General features: G+C 43.3%; 1 protein-coding gene across 1 annotated transcript in view; it reads left to right on the forward strand.

Annotated features, from left to right (window-relative positions):
• Positions 1–17,419, forward strand: part of Pdgfrl (platelet derived growth factor receptor like) — a 61,492-nt gene that overhangs the window by 9,517 nt on the left and 34,556 nt on the right. The window contains exon 2 of the mRNA XM_048330779.1: positions 11,749–12,046. Coding sequence (XP_048186736.1) covers positions 11,749–12,046 — 298 coding nt within the window. The remainder of the gene's footprint in view (positions 1–11,748; positions 12,047–17,419) is intronic.

Raw genomic sequence — 17,419 nt, forward strand, 5'->3', positions numbered from 1 at the left:
ATCTTCAATAAGTTGGTCTCCTTGTCTAATTTTCACTTTGGAGTGTCGGAGCAAGTCCTGCATTCTTCGGGTTCCCATGTGAGAGGCTTGGTGGATTCTCTTAAGGATCCCCTTACCCAGCCCTTGTGGCAGGATAAGTTTCCCTTCACAAGTTTTCCACCAGTCATTGTTTCCTTCTCTGTCCGGGGTTTTGTGGGCCATGGGAATTTTCTTTATCCACTCTAAGTCTTCTTGGGAATACTGGGGCACAGGAGGCAAAGCTCGTGGCCCTGGGTCTACTAGAGTCAATACCTCTGTTATAGAAGCTTGACATTCTCAGCAAATCCAGGTATCCACAGCCGGCAAAAGCCTGCTGTTGCTGTTCCCAGGAACTCTGACTTGTCTGGCTGATTTAGGCACAGGGATTTTCAGCACAGTCTCTTTACGTGCATCTGACAGCCAACGCTTGCCCTCTCTTAATACGAAGCCCAGATAGGTGACTTCAGGCTTACAAATTTGTGCCTTTTAACATTCTAGTTTGTAAAAGCTTTTTCCTGACTGGCTGGGAAACTGATCTCTGATTACCTTTGTAGGCCTTTAACTGATCTCAATAAGGACACAATCTCAGGTCTACAGCTTTCTTTCCTGAACAGATGTATCAGCTTAAAATTCCCACTGCCAGTCAGAGCTTTGAGTAAATGCGGGGGTTGAGATTTTAAACTATCTTCTCATTTGACAAACTCACCCTTACTAACCACTATCACAGATGACTGGCAAGTTCCTGCCCAGTAGACAGACATGGGCATTGGAAAGGCATGCTTACGAACTATTCTTCTAGGACTTCCCAGCTTTGATTAACTTTTGAAAGGCCAAACAGGAGTGACTCTAGGATCTGACACCATCTCTGCCATCCAAGCAGTGGCTTATTGACTCTGGATGCTCCATCACTTTTGTCCCAGGAGGAGTGACTTTCCACTGGACTTGGACTCAGGGCCTGAGCGCTGTCCCTCAGCTCTCCAGCTCAAGACTAGCACCCTACCACTTTTGAGCTCCACACCACTCTGTTCCCAGCACTCTGCTGGCTGATTAGAGACAAGTCTCTCACAGGGACCTTTCTCTGCCCGGGCTGGCTTCGAACCGCAGATTTCAGATCAATGAGTCTTACAAGAGACCACTTTACTCCAATTAAAAGCAACAAGGTGGTCCACACAGAAGTAGTTTTTAAGCATGTTCTTACCTGGAACTTATTATGGGCCAGTATTAGATGTTGACAAACTTGTAGGAATCACCTGTGCTTCTCTGTTGGCCTGCTGGAAACTGTTACAAAAAAACCTATAAAGAAGCTGGAATGGGGGCTGGGGATATAGCCTAGTGGCAAGAGTGCCTGCCTCGGATACATGAGGCCCTAGGTTCGATTCCCCAGCACCACATATACAGAAAATGGCCAGAAACGGCGCTGTGGCTCAAGTGGCAGAGTGCTAGCCTTAAGCGGGAAGAAGCCAGGGACAGTGCTCAGGCCCTGAGTCCAAGGCCCAGGACTGGCCAAAAAAAAAAAAAAAAAGAAGCTGGAATGGCAATTAAACATTTTGGTAGCCATAATCCTTTTCTCACTTTGCAATAATTATTTAGGACAATTTTACTTCCAAATTTCTTATCTAGAAATGTATTCTTGATTTCCAAAGCCTTTTTAACACTAACACAACACTTTAGCTTTTATTTGCATTGGAAAAACTGAAGCTCACAGGCATTCTGAAACCAGGTGCCACCCTTTGCCTACGGGCTTACGAGCTGCTTGTTTCAAAAGAGCCTCTTTTTTTTTTTTCTTCAGTCCCAGTTACTGCATGGCATGAAGACCTTTGAACTCAAATGGCAATTTTTCCTTAATGCAAGAATTACAATTACAGAATTAGAAATACTTCTCCATTCAGCTTTCCAATATATTAGTGAGAAACATTGGCCCATTTTGCCATTTCTTCCTACATACATAGAGTTAATAAGAGTTTACTTCTATCCCCATTAGTTTAATATATATATCCTTTTAAATCCAAATTTCTGACACTTAGCTCTGATTTTTTTTTTTTTTTTTTTTTTGGCCAGTCCTGGGCCTTGGACTCAGGGCCTGAGCACTGTCCCTGGCTTCTTCCCGCTCAAGGCTAGCACTCTGCCACTTGAGCCACAACGCCGCTTCTGGCCGTTTTCTGTATATGTGGTGCTGGGGAATCGAACCCAGGGCCTCGTGAATCTGAGGCAGGCACTCTTGCCACTAGGCCATATCCCCAGCCCTAGCTCTGATTTTTTAAACTATAGTTCCTCTTTAAAACAATGCAGTAATCCTTTAAAGCATTTGGTAATGCCCAAACCTGATGACCATTTGAATTTAAACTTAAACTCACTCAATTTTACATCATACTAACAGTCTTGAACATGTTCACACTCACACATACACACACACATACATACTCAAAAGATCTTAAAGCGCGCAGAATAAGCATCGGCCGTACTTTTTCCAGTGGCAAGAGATATGTTTGCCAATCTTACTCCTGCAACACGCAAATTTTAAGACAAAACCTTTAATGTATGATTTTAGCATTCTCCAGCCTCATTTTCCAGGGCTTGATAGCGTTAGTAAAACATTTTTAGTTTTAGTAAAACATTTTAGCATGCCAAATAATTTTCTGCTTAAGAAGGCTGGGTGGGGGTCCCCCCAGAGTTCTTTTTGCGGACACTCACACTGATTGTGAGCTGTTGCCTGTACGTCTCATGCAGGTTTGACACAAAAGAGACTGTTAGATTTACAAACAGGACAGCGCTGCGCCGTGCAGTCACTCCCCACCGCCTGCGGGTGGCTTGGGCTGTCTGCCCCGTCGGCGGCAGCTGCGGGTCAGGACTCGGGGCTGACGCCTCTGTGCCCTGGGCTGCCAGTGCCAGGACTGGTCGGAACCCTCCAGAGCGGAGGGCACAGCTGAAACATTTTAAGAAAGGCCGAACCCAAGCTGGAGTGTCCCTGTCAACTAGTTCCCTCCAGGTGTCTGAGCTATCTCCTTGACCTCCCTCCAGTGAGCTAGGGTCAAATCTAGGGGGCTAGATGGAGGTCCCCAAGATAGAAGGTTACCCGTAGCTCTGATCAGATGTTTAGTTCAAAAGGTTACAAAAAACAAACAATACAACACACAGGCCTGAGAATAAGAAAAGAGTTGGAGATCTCCTAGGTTGGCCCACAAGCCTCCTCCTGCTAAGCAGCAGGAGCAGACCTAAGTTGGCCCAACCTCCCCCAAGGGTGCAGGAGGAGTGGACCCGAGTGGACTCAGAGTCTGGGGCATCCTCCAGTCTCTCCGGGATTGCCAAATAAGCGCGTCCGCTTTGACTACCCTTTAAAGAACCCCTTTAAAAAATAAGCAAAAGCAAAACAGACAAACAGACAAATTACAAGACAAGACAAATGAACAAATGAACAGCGCTGTTTCCTTACCTTCGGAGTCTGGGGTCTCGGGGGTCTCTGGGGCGATCCCGGACAAAACCCCAAATGTTGTGCCAAGTCGCGAGACGACCACCAAGAAGGCCACCGAGACTCAGACATTCCGAAATGCAAAAGCAAGGCAAGGCTTTATTCAAGCGAGCTGCAACTCGGGCCTCGTCCTACCCACCAACACAGCGGAGGTTAGGAGGGAGCCCCGAGCTATGATTACACAGGGCTTATAAAGGCAAAAAAACAAAGTTACAACAATCAGGTGTTCAAGCAAGCAAGATTAGGACACAGGTACAAATCTGATTGGCTCAGGGCTCGAGGCATTCTAGGGGTGGTCAGAGTTAAGCATTCCCAGCGGTTAGACGTTCTTGTCCGGCTGGGCCCTAATAAGCTTGCCCTGGATCTGCTTACAGGGCCTGCTTATCTCAGGTTCACGTGGTAAAGTGGGGTTTGCATGGTAAAGTGGGGCCTGACTTCAAAGTCTGGCACTTCAGGTTGTGTCTGTAAAGACCTCATTCCAAAGGGGGTCAAATGCATTGGTACCTGAACTGGAACTTCCACAATCTCATTGAGGCCCACAAATGAACTAAGAGCCAGGGGTGAGACAGGAGAGGGAAGCCAGGATATTGTTTGTAGAGTCAGAAGCCTGCCCCGGGTGGAAGCAATTCTTGCTAGTACTGGAAAGAAGAGCCTTGAAGGTCAGGGGCACGGAGAGTGCAGCAGCTTCCACTCGGGCTTGTTCCAGCAGACAGAGTGGCTACGGGTCCATGAAGTGCCAAAGCCTTGTAGGCATGGGGCGACTTAGCACATTCTTCTAAATGACAGTCACTGGAGATACCACTAGAATTCCCCTTTTCTGAAAAAGGTAACCTGCAGAGGAGCAGTCCACAGGGTAACTAGAGTTTAGCTTCGGACAGTTAAATTTGAGACGCCTTGTCATCCTCCAAGTAGCGGCTGAGTAAGCCACTGAGTTCAGTCTGGAGTTTCAAGGAAAGGTCAGGCCAGGAGCTAAGGCAGCTTTGAGCAGGCATTTGCTTCTAAATCCAGGATGGTGTGAGGTCACTTGGAGAGGGAATGAACTTAGAAGTTGTCAAGTCCTGCAGGTTCATATAAGAAAGAAAAGAGGGAAGGCAGGGACCGGGGAATCTAACAGGATTGCAGAGTTATCAGGAAGAGACTCAAGGCAGAATTACTCCCTGAGAGACAAAGGGCAAAGGATTTGAGGTTTCTCCCCTGTACTGGTGATTGAACACAGGGCCTCAGGATTGCTGGGCAGTCATTTGAGTGACATCCCCAGTTCTTTTCACTTTAGTTTGTTTTTCACATAGGATCTCTGTTAACTTTGCCAAGACTGACCTCAGACAGTGATCTTCCTCCCTCTGCCTCCCACGTAGCTGAGACCACAGGTATGCGCCACCACATATAGCCTGTGAATAAAAGTTTTTAAGAAGAAAGTCACCAGCTGTGTTCTAGTAGATGATCAGGAAAAATGCCTCAGATTCTATCCTGAAATGCAAGCAGATAATTCCTTGCCATTGTATGAAAATACTTTCAAGAATGTGTTGGCTTCTTGAAGGGGGAAGGGAACAAAATGGGTTTCATCTGTCCATCATTTATCTCCCCAGGGGCTCTCTCCTACCTTCTGCTTTTCTCTTGGAAAAGCATTCATGCTCTGTGTGGTGTTGCAGGAAGAATGGAAAAATGAGTGTCTGTCTCTCAGGTTACACAACTAAGAGAAAACACACTCGAGCTACTCAAAAGTTTATAATACAGTTACTTGATGACTCCCTCAAGGCTGGGCTTTCTCCTTAAACTGCCCACTAGGGAGTTAAAGACAGTTCTTGCTCTTGATATTAATCACTGTATTTATAGTATAATCCTCTTCCAAGTAGCTGTCATTCTTTTTTGGAGGCGGGGGGGGGGGGGTAGGGGGCGCAGCTCCACTTCTGGTTTTTGAGTAGTTAGAGATTAGTCTCTCAGAGATTTTTCTGCTTGGGCTGGCTTTGAACCAATATCCTCAGGATTACAGGAGTGAGTCACCAGCACCTGACTTTAGCTATGACTCATCTAATCCTTTTATTTTCTCTTCTAATACAAGTGTATGGAATTAGGTTAAAACAGCTAAATGGCTTTTTGATCATGGGGCTTGAGGGTCTGAGAAATGTCCCTAAGCCATTTTGCTCAAGGATAGTATTCTACCACTTTGAGCCACAGCTCTACTTCCTGTTTTCTGCTGGTTAACTGGAGATAAGAGTATCATAGACTTTCCTGCTCAGGCTGGCTTTGAACCATGATCCTCACATATCAGCCTTTTGAGTAGCTAAGATTACAGGCATGAGCCACCAGTGCCCAACTTGCCAAGTGACTTATATTGTGTAAGGAATGATGGTAATTCTCAGGTGATGCTTGCAAGTCACTACCTTTCCCCATTGCCTCCTGCTTTGTAGTGTATTTGTCCATTCATTGGGAGATTTTGACCAGTGCCTTCTCACTTAGGGGATGCTAATAAATGCCCTGCAAAATCATCACCAGGCCTGGTGTCCATATTCCCAGCACTAAATTCTGTTTGACTTGGAACTTGTTAAAGAAACTGGCTTATCAAACAAAGAATCTATTTAGACAGCAATACCCTGCCTGAGATTTGTGCAAATGTAGTGAAACCACAAGACAGGTTAAAATCTAAGTGATTGCAGAGGCAAAGGCTTGAGTCAGAAATCTGTAGACTTGGAAGTAAAAGATCTGGGTTTTCCCTACATCTCTAATGACCTGGGATGCCCTACTTGGCCTCTGTAAGTTAACAAGAGAGTGAGCTGCTCTGCCCCCATCACCCATGCGTCATGGAATCACATGACAAGGCCAAAACAAGTCGCCTTCAGCTCCCACTTGCTATGGTTCAGACACTGTTGTCAGTATCTTGAATATGTTGACTCATATAATTCCCACAATCCATGAAGTAGTTGCTGTTACCATCTTAATTTACTGAAGAGGAAGTGGAGGCAGAGAGAGTGACTACCCAGGGGCCTTAGCTATCACTAGCAGACAGGGACTCCAAAGTCAATATCTCATCTATTTTTTCTGATAAAGTACACTATGCAATAGTCTTAAAAATGCAACAGAAGGGATTGTGTGTGTGTGTGTGTACAGGAAAGAAGAAGTTAAAATTAGTGCTGTTACTGTACGTACATGCATGTGTGCACTCATCTTTAGGCTTGAATTCTGAGCCTTTGTACTGTCCCTGAGCTTTGTTGCTCAGGGCTAGCACTCTGTCACTAGAATCACAGTCCCATTTCTGGCTTTTTGAAGGTTAATTGGAGATAAAAGTCTCACTTATTTTCTTGCCTCTGCTTACTTCTAACTACAATCCTCAAATCTTAGCCTCTTAACTACCTCTGATTACAAGCATAATCCAGTAGTTCCTGGCTAACTAGGGGATTTTAATTTACATTTGTCAAAAATATAAATCTTGGGCTGGGGATATGGCCTAGTGGCAAAGAGTGCTTGTCTCGTAGACATGAGGCCCTGAGTTCAACTCCCCAGCACCACATATACAGAAAACAGCCAGAAGTGGCGCTGTGGCTCAAGTGGAAGAGTGCTAGCCTTGAGCAAAAAAGAAGCCAGGGACGGTGCTCAGGCCCTGAGTCCAAGCCCCAGGACTGGCAAAAATAAATAAATAAATATATTTAATTTAATCTTTATTTACTCATTTTGTGCCAGGGGCTTGACCTTGGAGCCTGGGCACTGTCTCTGAGCTTTTTTCTGCTCAAGGCTAGCGCTCTAGCCCTTGAGCCACAGTGCCATTTCTGGCTTTTTGGTGGTTAATTGGAGATGAATCTCACAGACATTCTTGCCCAAATTGACTTTGAACCGTGATCTTCAGATCACAGCCTCTTGAATAGCTAGGATTACAGATGTGAGCCAGCAGCACCAAGCTAATTCCTTATATTGTTAAAGCTTTGGGAATATAACTAATTTACTGAGTTAGACAAACGTCATATCCTCTTCAAAATTATACATGGACTTTATAAGTCACTCAGTCTTGGGAAACTCTTGGTATCTGTGAATCACCATTATAGCCTCTGTGTGTGTGTGTGTGTGTGTGTGTGTGTGTGTGTGTGTGTGTGTGTGTGTGTGTGTGACGTTGTGTCTTTACCATCAATCCTAGATTGATTTTTGTGATCAGGCAGCTGGATGGATGGTAAACTGGTAGGTTTGGTCAAAAGGTCAAATGATTTTTTTTTAGGTACAGTAGCAAATAATTGATATACATAATATCCATAGTCAGATAATCTTATGTTGAGTAGTTTTACCACACAGGATCTGATAGCAATGTGAGCTAGACTCCGATGGCTCGTGTCTGTAATCCTAGCTACTCAGGAGGCTGAGATTTGAGGAACACAGTTTGAAGCTAGCCCAAACATGAACGTCCGTCAGACTGTTGTCTCCAATTAACCACCAAGTGGAATTGTAGCTCAAGTGGTAGAGTGCTAGCCTTGAGCAATAAATAAATAAGCTCAGGGACAGTACACTGGCCATGCATTCAAGTCCCATGACTGGCACCAAAAAAAAAAAAAAAAAAGGAAGGAAGGAAAGAGACACTAAGTTGTACCAGGTGGGCTGTAGTCTGGGAAACAGCAGGTATGGACAACCTCACCATGGAGACTAGCATTCCAGGCCACAGTGCAAAAGATAGAAAATGCTCCGCAGGATCTATGACCCAGAAGAACTAGAGTAGAAGAAGGAAAAGAACCAAGACTCAGGCCCAGGAGAAGACCCTGATCACAGCCTGTTCTGAAAACTCAGAGAAGAGCAGGCCTCAGGAAGCAGGACTCACAAGCCTAAAGGAGGCAGTGTGCCACAAACCAGATATATACATTGAGCTGAATTTGAGGAGTTTGAGTAGTGGGGATGGTTCTAGTCTGAGCCACACTGAACCTAAGCATGGAGGCTGTTAGATGGATCTTGTCTTCAAGATCAAAAAACAACACACAAAACAAACTAACTCATTATCATTTCATAGTTCAATCAGTTGAGTTGTTACCGAGGACTTTCTCTTGATTTATCACATTTCTCCATTTTATATAATCGCTACATATAATTTTATATAATTTCTGTGTCAACCAGCAAGGATTTATAGTCATTCATTTAAAAGATACAAAGTTGTATATCCCCATATAGTGAAATGAGCTCTTTGGAGTAGGGTTAGGAGACTTGAGCTCTATTGTAGCATTCTGCCATGGATCTGTTATTACATGACTTTGTACAACTTCCTCTAACTTTTCAGAGCATCCTTTTTTCTTTTGTTTTTTGCCAGTCCTGGGGCTTGAACTCAGGGCCTGAGCACTGTCCCTGGCTTCTTTTTGCTCAAGGCTAGCACTCTACCACTTGAGCCACAGCACCACTTCCAGCTTTTTCTTTTTTTTTTTTTTTTTGGCCAGTCGTGGGCCTTGGACTCAGGGCCCGAGTACCATCCCTGGCTTCTTCCCGCTCAAGGCTAGCGCTCTGCCACTTGAGCCACAGCGCCGCTTCTGGCCGTTTTCTGTATATGTGGTGCTGGGGAATCGAACCTAGAGCCTCGTGTATCCGAGGCAGGCACTCTTGCCACTAGGCTATATCCCCAGCCCCCCAGCTTTTTCTATATATGCAGTACTGAGGAATCAAACCCAGGGCTTCATGCATGCTAGACAAGCATTCTACCACTAGGCCGTATTCCCAGCCCGTCACAGCATCCTTTTTTAAATCTATAGTAGAAGGGATTTACCTGCATACTTTCTAGGGTCCTCTAAATTTGAAAATTTTGTACTTAGATGGTTGCATTGAAACCCATTGGCCAGTCACCTGTTCATCCCCGTAGGCATGTATCACTGAAAGGACATAGTTGAGATTTCTGGAGCCAACAGGCTGCAGAAGGGCAGAGCAGGGGCAGTAACCCCACCTTAGTGTCAGCAATTGTTATATGGTGAGAAAACAGAAGCCACATTTTGAGAGGTAGAATTAAGAGTCTTTATTAGAAGGCCAGGAAATGCAGGTGGATTCCTGTCGTAAAGACTTGCAGCCCTTTGAATACCCTTAACACTGTCAGAAAACTGAGCCATGATAGCAGGAAAGGAAAGAAAGCAGAAAAAAAACAAACCAACAAACCAGATCAGCTTCAATGGAGAGCTGAAATGGGATGCTGTGATGACAGGAGGAGAGACGAGACACACTTGAGCTGTTCTGGGCCTAAATAGGGTCAGGTCAGGGGGCAGGGTCACAGGGAACTTGAGAGTTCACAACTCAAGACTGGCAGGTCCATTGTCCAAGTCCTGGCCCCTGCCTTTAGGAATTCAGGCATGCCCATCACCTGGAAGGTAGAATTTACCTGCCTCCACCATGAAGACAAGATGGCACCAGTTAAATCTAATACCCTATCATCCACTGTATGGCCAAGATGGTGCTAGTTAGATTCAGCATTCCTACTTCATAATAAAGTATGCATAGTTTGGGGGATGACAAAAAATAATAAAGCCAACTTAAAGTAGGTGGTGTTTTTCTTGTTCCTGTCTGCCAACAGCACACCACAATGTTGATGATGAGATTCCTTTCCTTCCAAAATACTTTGATAACTAAATGCTAAACCACTGCTACATTATTGAGTTTCAATAACTTACATGTAAACTTCAAATTCACATATTGTTTAGTAGTGATTCTCTAATATTGAATGCTGTCAGTCCCTGACAAAGGTAGATGACCCTTTACACTGTTATTTTAAGGGAGAGTTCAGAATGGCTCAAATCTTTTTGAGTATACTTCCAGTGTTATTACTGTTTTCTGTCCAGTGAGGCTGCATGGACTGGTGTTTAAAGAATAGATTCAAGGCTGGGTGCTGGTGACTCACACCTATAATCCTAGCTACTCAGAAAGCTGAGATCTGAGGATCATGGTTTGAAGCCAGCCTGGGTAGGAGATACATGATATGCTCATTTCCAATTACCCATCAAAAACCAGAAATGAAACTGTAGCTCAAGTGGTATTGCTAGCCTTAGGGATAAAGCCTAGGCCCTGAATTCAAGCCTCAGGACTGACCAAAAAAAAAGTCTCACACAGAAAAATGAGAGCATAGGAATTAGTGTCCTACATGAACATGAACTACAAGGAAAAATGCTTTTGTAAGAACAAATTTTAATCTAGACTTGAAATAGTTTACTGCATATGAATAATAACTTTGAATCCTAAATATATTCCTGTTGTATTATCTTAAAGATAAAGAATGGAGATTGGAGGCATGGCTCAGTTGGTAGAGTATTAGCCTATGAGCAAAAGAGTCAGGTACCAAGTTTGCATCCCCATCTCAGACCTAAAAAAAAAAGAATGAATCAAGGAAATAATAGTGATTTACTGCTGAAAATAATTATATCACATGGGCCTGGGAGATTGAAAAGTTTTCTGTTCTGGGTTTGCTTATGTTAGGACTGACCTGAAAACTGGAGTAACTAAATATAGTTTTAGTGTTAAAATTATAACAGCTTCTAAACCCTGGTGATGACTCCGTGATAGAGGGCTGCACCCCCACCCATGAGATTAGTTTCTTATAATTTGACATTTAAAAATATAGGGAGCACTTGTTCCCCTCGGTACCTGGGTAGCAACCATGGTAACGGACAGTAAAAAATTATCATAGTCATAGACTATAGAAATAACCATAATAGTAGTAGAAATGCCATGGTAACTGTCAGGATGGTTTACTTATGACTGAGTACTGGATTGTTTTAGCCTGCTCAAGCTTTCTTAGTGGTAATGGGAAAACATGCTCGCAATTGTTAAAATAAAGTTGGTACAAGGTCAGCCTGACCGCAATATTCTGCTTCTGTAAGTGGCTTGCTTAACCCATTTGTGACTTGCCTCTACCCCCTGCATTAACCCCCTGCATCAGTGCTACGTGACCACCTGTTGTCAATTCCTGATATGGAGGCCGGTTCCTGATATCAAAGCCAAAATAGATAACTGAAAGGGTAGATAGCCAATAGAAATAGGACAAGGCTTGCTTGCTAAATGCCATCCAATCAAGTATCTGCCAAGTTGGAAATACCCTGCCCCTGTTGTAATCACAATAAAAACCCTGCCTATCTGAGGGTCGGGACTCTCAATCCAGATCCGCTGCGTCGGTGACGGTTGGGAGTCCAGGCTCGAACTTGCAATAAAGACTCTCGTGCGTTTGCATCAGTATCAGCTCCTTGGTGGTCTTTGGGGACCAGAAATCTAGGCATAACACTTACTCTGGGGATGCTGTGACTGTCCCCTTTGCTCTTTTCCTCGCCTTTGTACAGCTACTGCCCAACAGCCTCCCAAGCACAAGCAACCAAAGGAGCAAGGAGAGAATAGAATCAAGCCTACTACCAAGAAGGTGAAACCCAAGATCCCTAAGGTAAAGGACCGGGACTCTGCTGACTCCACACCAAAGACTCCATCTATCATGATGTTAGTGCTAGATAAAGGCCGCTTCCAGAAACCATCTGCTACCCTCAGTTTGATGGCAGGACAAACAGTAGAGCTTCGATGTAAAGGAAGTCAGATTGAATGGAGCTATCCTGCCTATCTCAACACCTTTAAGGACTCCCACCTCAGGTAAGCTTTTATTTTTCTTGTATTGGGCCAAAGGCATAGCTTTTTTCCCTCATTTAACATTATATTGTTTCTGATAGCTATTGAGATTCACCCTGATAGATTCTAAAAATGGAGGCTCCGCAAACAAAAGCTGTAGAATCTGCCCACATATAGGTTATGGCAATTCCTCCAACACTTTAATTTTTTTCTTAATTGGGTATTTGTGCCAGTTGGCTCATCATCAGACTCCTAGCAACTATACTGATGGCTGACACAGGGCTAGAAATTGGGAGCTATTTTTCCATTTCCCTATGGTCTCATGCACTTCTCACCAGCCATGAGCTCATTCACTGAACATTTCAACATACACACTTAGAGCCCTTGTGCATTCCACGTGTAGTGAGTGTGAGAGGAGAATCTGGCAGGAAAACAAGAAAGAGTCAACCTATTTTGTATCAACCGTGTTGTGACAGCTAGATCCCTGGATCTCCAGCTTGACTTCATGGAGCCATTTAGTCAGTTGATCCTTTCTACTTCCTCCCCTGTGCCGATCCTGCCCCAGTTCTGTTCCCACCTCTCTCTATCCATTTAAGATCCCTGGAGTCTGTCTTTTTTTTACCATACTCTTCACAATGTCTTGAGTTCTTTTGGTTTTTGCTGTAGTTGTTCTTCTTCTTCTTTCATCCCCACTGGGAAATTTCTAACCCCAACTGGACCTGTCCACCTACTCTCTCTCATCAGCATGTGGTCCAATGGACATTGCTGGCTTATGGTCATTTCCATTCTCCCTGCCAAGACTGAATACACTGCACTGGCACGCTCATGTTTCCTCTCTTCTTTTATCACTGGTCTCCATCTTTCTCACTTTCAACTAATGAAGTTATCACTTAGTTTATGCAGAAGTCAGAGTTCTTAAGTTACCTTAACTTCCCTTACAACCTTTGTCTTCCCTTACAGTGCAGGATGAGTTTCATCTTCTAAGATAAAGCTCTGTCTGTGCCCTAGAACTCATCCTTCCACACTTTCTCAGGGGCTTTACCACATTCATTTACTGTCTCTCTGACCTTCACCTGTGCATCTTGACTGAAGCCTTCCCATAAGGCTTCACAAAAATTCAACCCTGCTGTAGCCAGGTGCTGGTGGCTCACACTTGTCATCCAAGCTACTCAGAGGCTGAGATCTGAGAATCATGTTTCAAAGCCAGCCAGGGCTGGAAAGTCTGTCTACATCAAGGCAGTCACTAAAGCTAGCATTGACTTTCGGCCCCTGGGTGACCTGCTCTATCAGGTCAATTCAGCAGAGCAGAACGCTCTTCTCTTGGCTGGTGTAGCACCATCAGCTTAAGGGTTTCTTTTGTTCTTCTGAAACCTCCACCCGACTGTCTGCATTCCCTGTCACCAGCTTTCATCTTCTACTCTCCTAAACATTCAATTTCAGTTTTGTGCCCACTTCTCTTCTCATCAGCTTCTGTCAATGCCCTTAATTTATCACATTATAGTTAAAGGATTCTTCTGAGTCCAGATCAATGTCTTCAGCTACCTTTTCACCACATCTACCTGGATATTTCAGGAGTCTCTCTCTAAACATATCTAAGCTCATTATCTTTTTCCATGCGAGGTGAGTCTCCTGTGTCCTTTAGTTCAGCCAGTGGCTCCTATCCATTCAGTTGCCCTTCATAAGGAGTTCTGAGAAGCACTTTGGTCACTTAAACTCTTTTTCACTTGGACATCCCATCAATTATCTTATCTAGTGATTTCTTAAAATCTCTCACTGCTTCCTACCACAACACCAGTGAACTTAGTCTCTGAAGAGTTGCTGTGGGCTGGGAGTATGGCCTAGTGGGTAGAGTGCTCGCCTCGCATACAGGAAGCCCTGGGTTCGATTCCTCAGCACCACATATACAGAAAACAGCCAGAAGTGGCACTGTGGCTCAAGAGGTAGAGTGCTGGCCTTGAGCAAAAAGAAGCCAGGGACAGTGCTCAGGCCCTGAGTTCAAGGCCCAGGACTGGCCAAAAACAAAAACAAAAACAAGAGTTGCTGTATATTTCTAGCCTGGTATTTTTACCCAGCAACTGGAGCAGTGTTAGCACCCTGCAGTTTTTCACAGTATTTCAGAATAAGTGCTGCTGAGAGCACACGCCTCTAAGATCGTGTGATCTGTGATTCTGGTAACAAGCTCATTGAGCTTTAGAACAGAAAGTGCTTAGTGTATTGTGGTTATCTTGCTTAAGCCATCATTTTTCATTTATTTTATTTTTCCAGTCCTGGGGCTTGTCCCTGAGCTTCTTTGGCTCACAGCTAGTGCTCTACCACTTTGAGCCACAGTGCTGCTTCTGGCTTTTTGTGAGTCATTTATTGGAGGAAGGAATCTCACGGACTTTCCTGCATGGGCTGACTTTGAACTGTGATCCTCAGATTTCAGCTTCCTGAGTAGCTAGGATTACAGGCATGAACCACTAGTGCCTGGCATTTTCATTTGTTTTAAATTGACATCATAATTGGACATATTTGTCAAGTATAGTGTGACTGAGATTTTTTTCCTTGTTTCCATTCTCTGGAATTCATTTTGATAAATTATTTTACATGATCAGAAGCACAGAGGCCTTGTGCCTTTATGCTCCTCCTCTAGAAATATCCTTATATATTTATATGTCTGTATATACCCTGTGTAATAAAATCAGAGTATTTAGCAGATCCATCTTCAAACACTTTTCCCTTGTGGCAAGAATATTGAGAAATCTTTCAAAATATCCAATGCAATATTGTTAACCATAGCCATCCATCATTTGGGGACTTATCAACACTAGGACTTATTTTTCCTATCTGATTGAAACCATATACCTGTCACCTCTCCCTTTCTACTTTGCTCCACAGCCACCTCTAGCCTCTGGTTACTCAGATAATGAACTGAGTCATAGAGATGAATAATGACAAGCTAGTGAGTGTCAGTTTTGAATCCTAGAACTCATTCAGGTCTTCTTGTTCTCAAAATTGAGCTACTACCCTATTTCAGTGCTCTGTGGTCTGTCCAGTGGGATGCATTGAGAACCAAGCTCACTTTTGACCAGATAAAGCTCTAGATTGGTTGTCTATTATTTTATCTCTAGGCTAGACAATGATAAATAAATATCATTCCAAATTTAAGATTAAAAAAGGAAATGAATATACTTATCCAGGGAGGTTTCCTTGCTTTCTTACTGGAATAGCTTTGAATTGATGTGCCTTGGCTTAAAAAACAAAGCCATCATTAGATAGCCCACCAGGTGGCAGGCTTGAGCCATGTTACAATTTTCTTCAGTAAGCTATTTCAATTAAGGCTTGGATGGGTAAAATCAGCTCACTTCTTCCTATGGCACTTTCATCCTATTAGACTACAGTTTTCACATTTTCAGGTTATATTTTAAACTATAGGAGATCCTATTTACCAGCAGCCAAATTTAAAAGAGTGAGCAGTTGTAAATTTACATAGCCAACAGAGGCATAAATTTTTGTCTAGCTCAGAGTCCTATTGGGTTTTTCAGAAGCAATAGCTACATTGAGCAGTTTGATTTGTCCTTCAGAGGTATACAGTAACTTGCTGGAGATTCTGTGTTTTCAGGTGTTGAAACTGATTCTGATTTCATTTCCACATATGATCCCTTTCCAATCACATACTTTGCCTTTCTGCCTTTCTGTTTGAGACTGGAAAGGGGGAAAAAAAATCTGACAATAGTTACTATTTACTGATGACTCTATTTCTTGGCTCTTCTCTGTCTTCTTTTTCCAACAAATTTTCAAAGCATCTGCCATATACAAGACCCCATGCAAAAATGATGCTGGGGATGTGATGGCAAGCAAAATAGATACAATCTCTATGTCCATGGAGCTTTTCATATGCAGGAAGATAGTTTAATAAAGCTGTATGTATGCCTTGTGAATAGAAGTACTGAACTAGGGAGGAGAAAACACAAAGTGATATGTGAAGATTGATAGTTAATCAGGTTGAAGAGGATGTAGAAGGTAAGAAAATTCCAGAAGGAGAAATTGACATTCAAAAACCATCTAGAAGTGAGAAAAAGCACCTGGAACATGGACGGGCGGGGGGCGAAGTGGCTACAGGCAAAGGAGAAGAGAAGGAGGCTCCAAGGAAGAGAGGATGCTGGGAAGTAAGCAGAAAGTACACCGAGAGCCTTGTTGTTCATGTTGAGCAATTGAGAGTGGAATCCAGGGCAGCCATGAGCCACTGGTTTAAAGCCTTTATAAATATGTAATATGTCTATGATGTGTGTGTGTGTGTGTGTGTTTACATGTATGGAGAGAGACAGAGACAGAGGTATGTAAGCCGCTCTGGAAGGGTGCTTCTCCATGTTGCCTTTAGGAGAAAAACAGTGTTTCCAGCCCATGTGTACCCACATTTTATACCACATACTTGCTTTTTTCCAACATGGGGTTTATAAACATGTTCTAGGGCCTGTTTTCTTTCTTCCAAGATTTAAATGTCTTTTTCTTTTTCTTTTTGAGGGCTAGAGGAGTTTATTATGGAGATATGGGACTTGTATCTTTTTTTTTTTGACCAGTCCTGGGGCTTGGACTCAGGGCCTGAGCACTGTCCCTGGCTTCTTTTCTTTTTCCTTTTAAAAAAATTTTTAATTTATTTATTAATTGAATACAAATTTTTTGACAAGGTGTTATGCAAAAAGGGTACAGTTACATAGTAGGGCAGTGTGTACATTTCTTGTGATATCTTACGCCCTGTTTTTCTTTCCCTTCTCTAGGTCAGGTAGACATATATACAATACACAATGTATCAAGAACATACAGTATCCACATGGCCAAGCCCAAGAAAATTCGCCTAGGGCTTTAAATGCAATGTCGATATAAGACAATATGTCGACAGTAGTCTTATATGAATATACATACATAGCTTTTGAGCTACTGTATTCCACTGATAGGTCAATTTTTGACCTTTATATGTTGACTAGTTCTTTGGTTTTAGTTACATACTGTTGGGTCGCTGCCCCAATCCTGTGAGAAATACCATTTGACAAGCAGTTTTTGGTTTCACAGACCTGGTCTCTACTGCCTCTCCATCTCCCTTTCTTAACAGTCATATATCAGGGAGATCATGCCCCTTTGTTTTCTGTGTTCTAGGCTTGTCTTGCTCAACATTATTTGTTCAAGTTCTGACCATTTCCCTGCAAATAACAATATTTCACCATTCCTAATTGCTATGTAGTATTCGATTGTGTATAGGTACCATATTTTTTGGATCCATTCATCTGTGGAGGGGCATCTGGGTTGTTTTCATATTTTGGCTATTGTGAATTGTGCCGCGATAAACATGGAAGTACAAATGTCTTTTTGATATCTTGGGACCTGCTGTTTAGGATAGATTCCTAGGAGTGGTATGGCTGG

The sequence above is a fragment of the Perognathus longimembris genome, chromosome 21 (genome assembly GCF_023159225.1).
Source record: "Perognathus longimembris pacificus isolate PPM17 chromosome 21, ASM2315922v1, whole genome shotgun sequence".
NCBI lineage: Eukaryota > Metazoa > Chordata > Mammalia > Rodentia > Heteromyidae > Perognathus > Perognathus longimembris.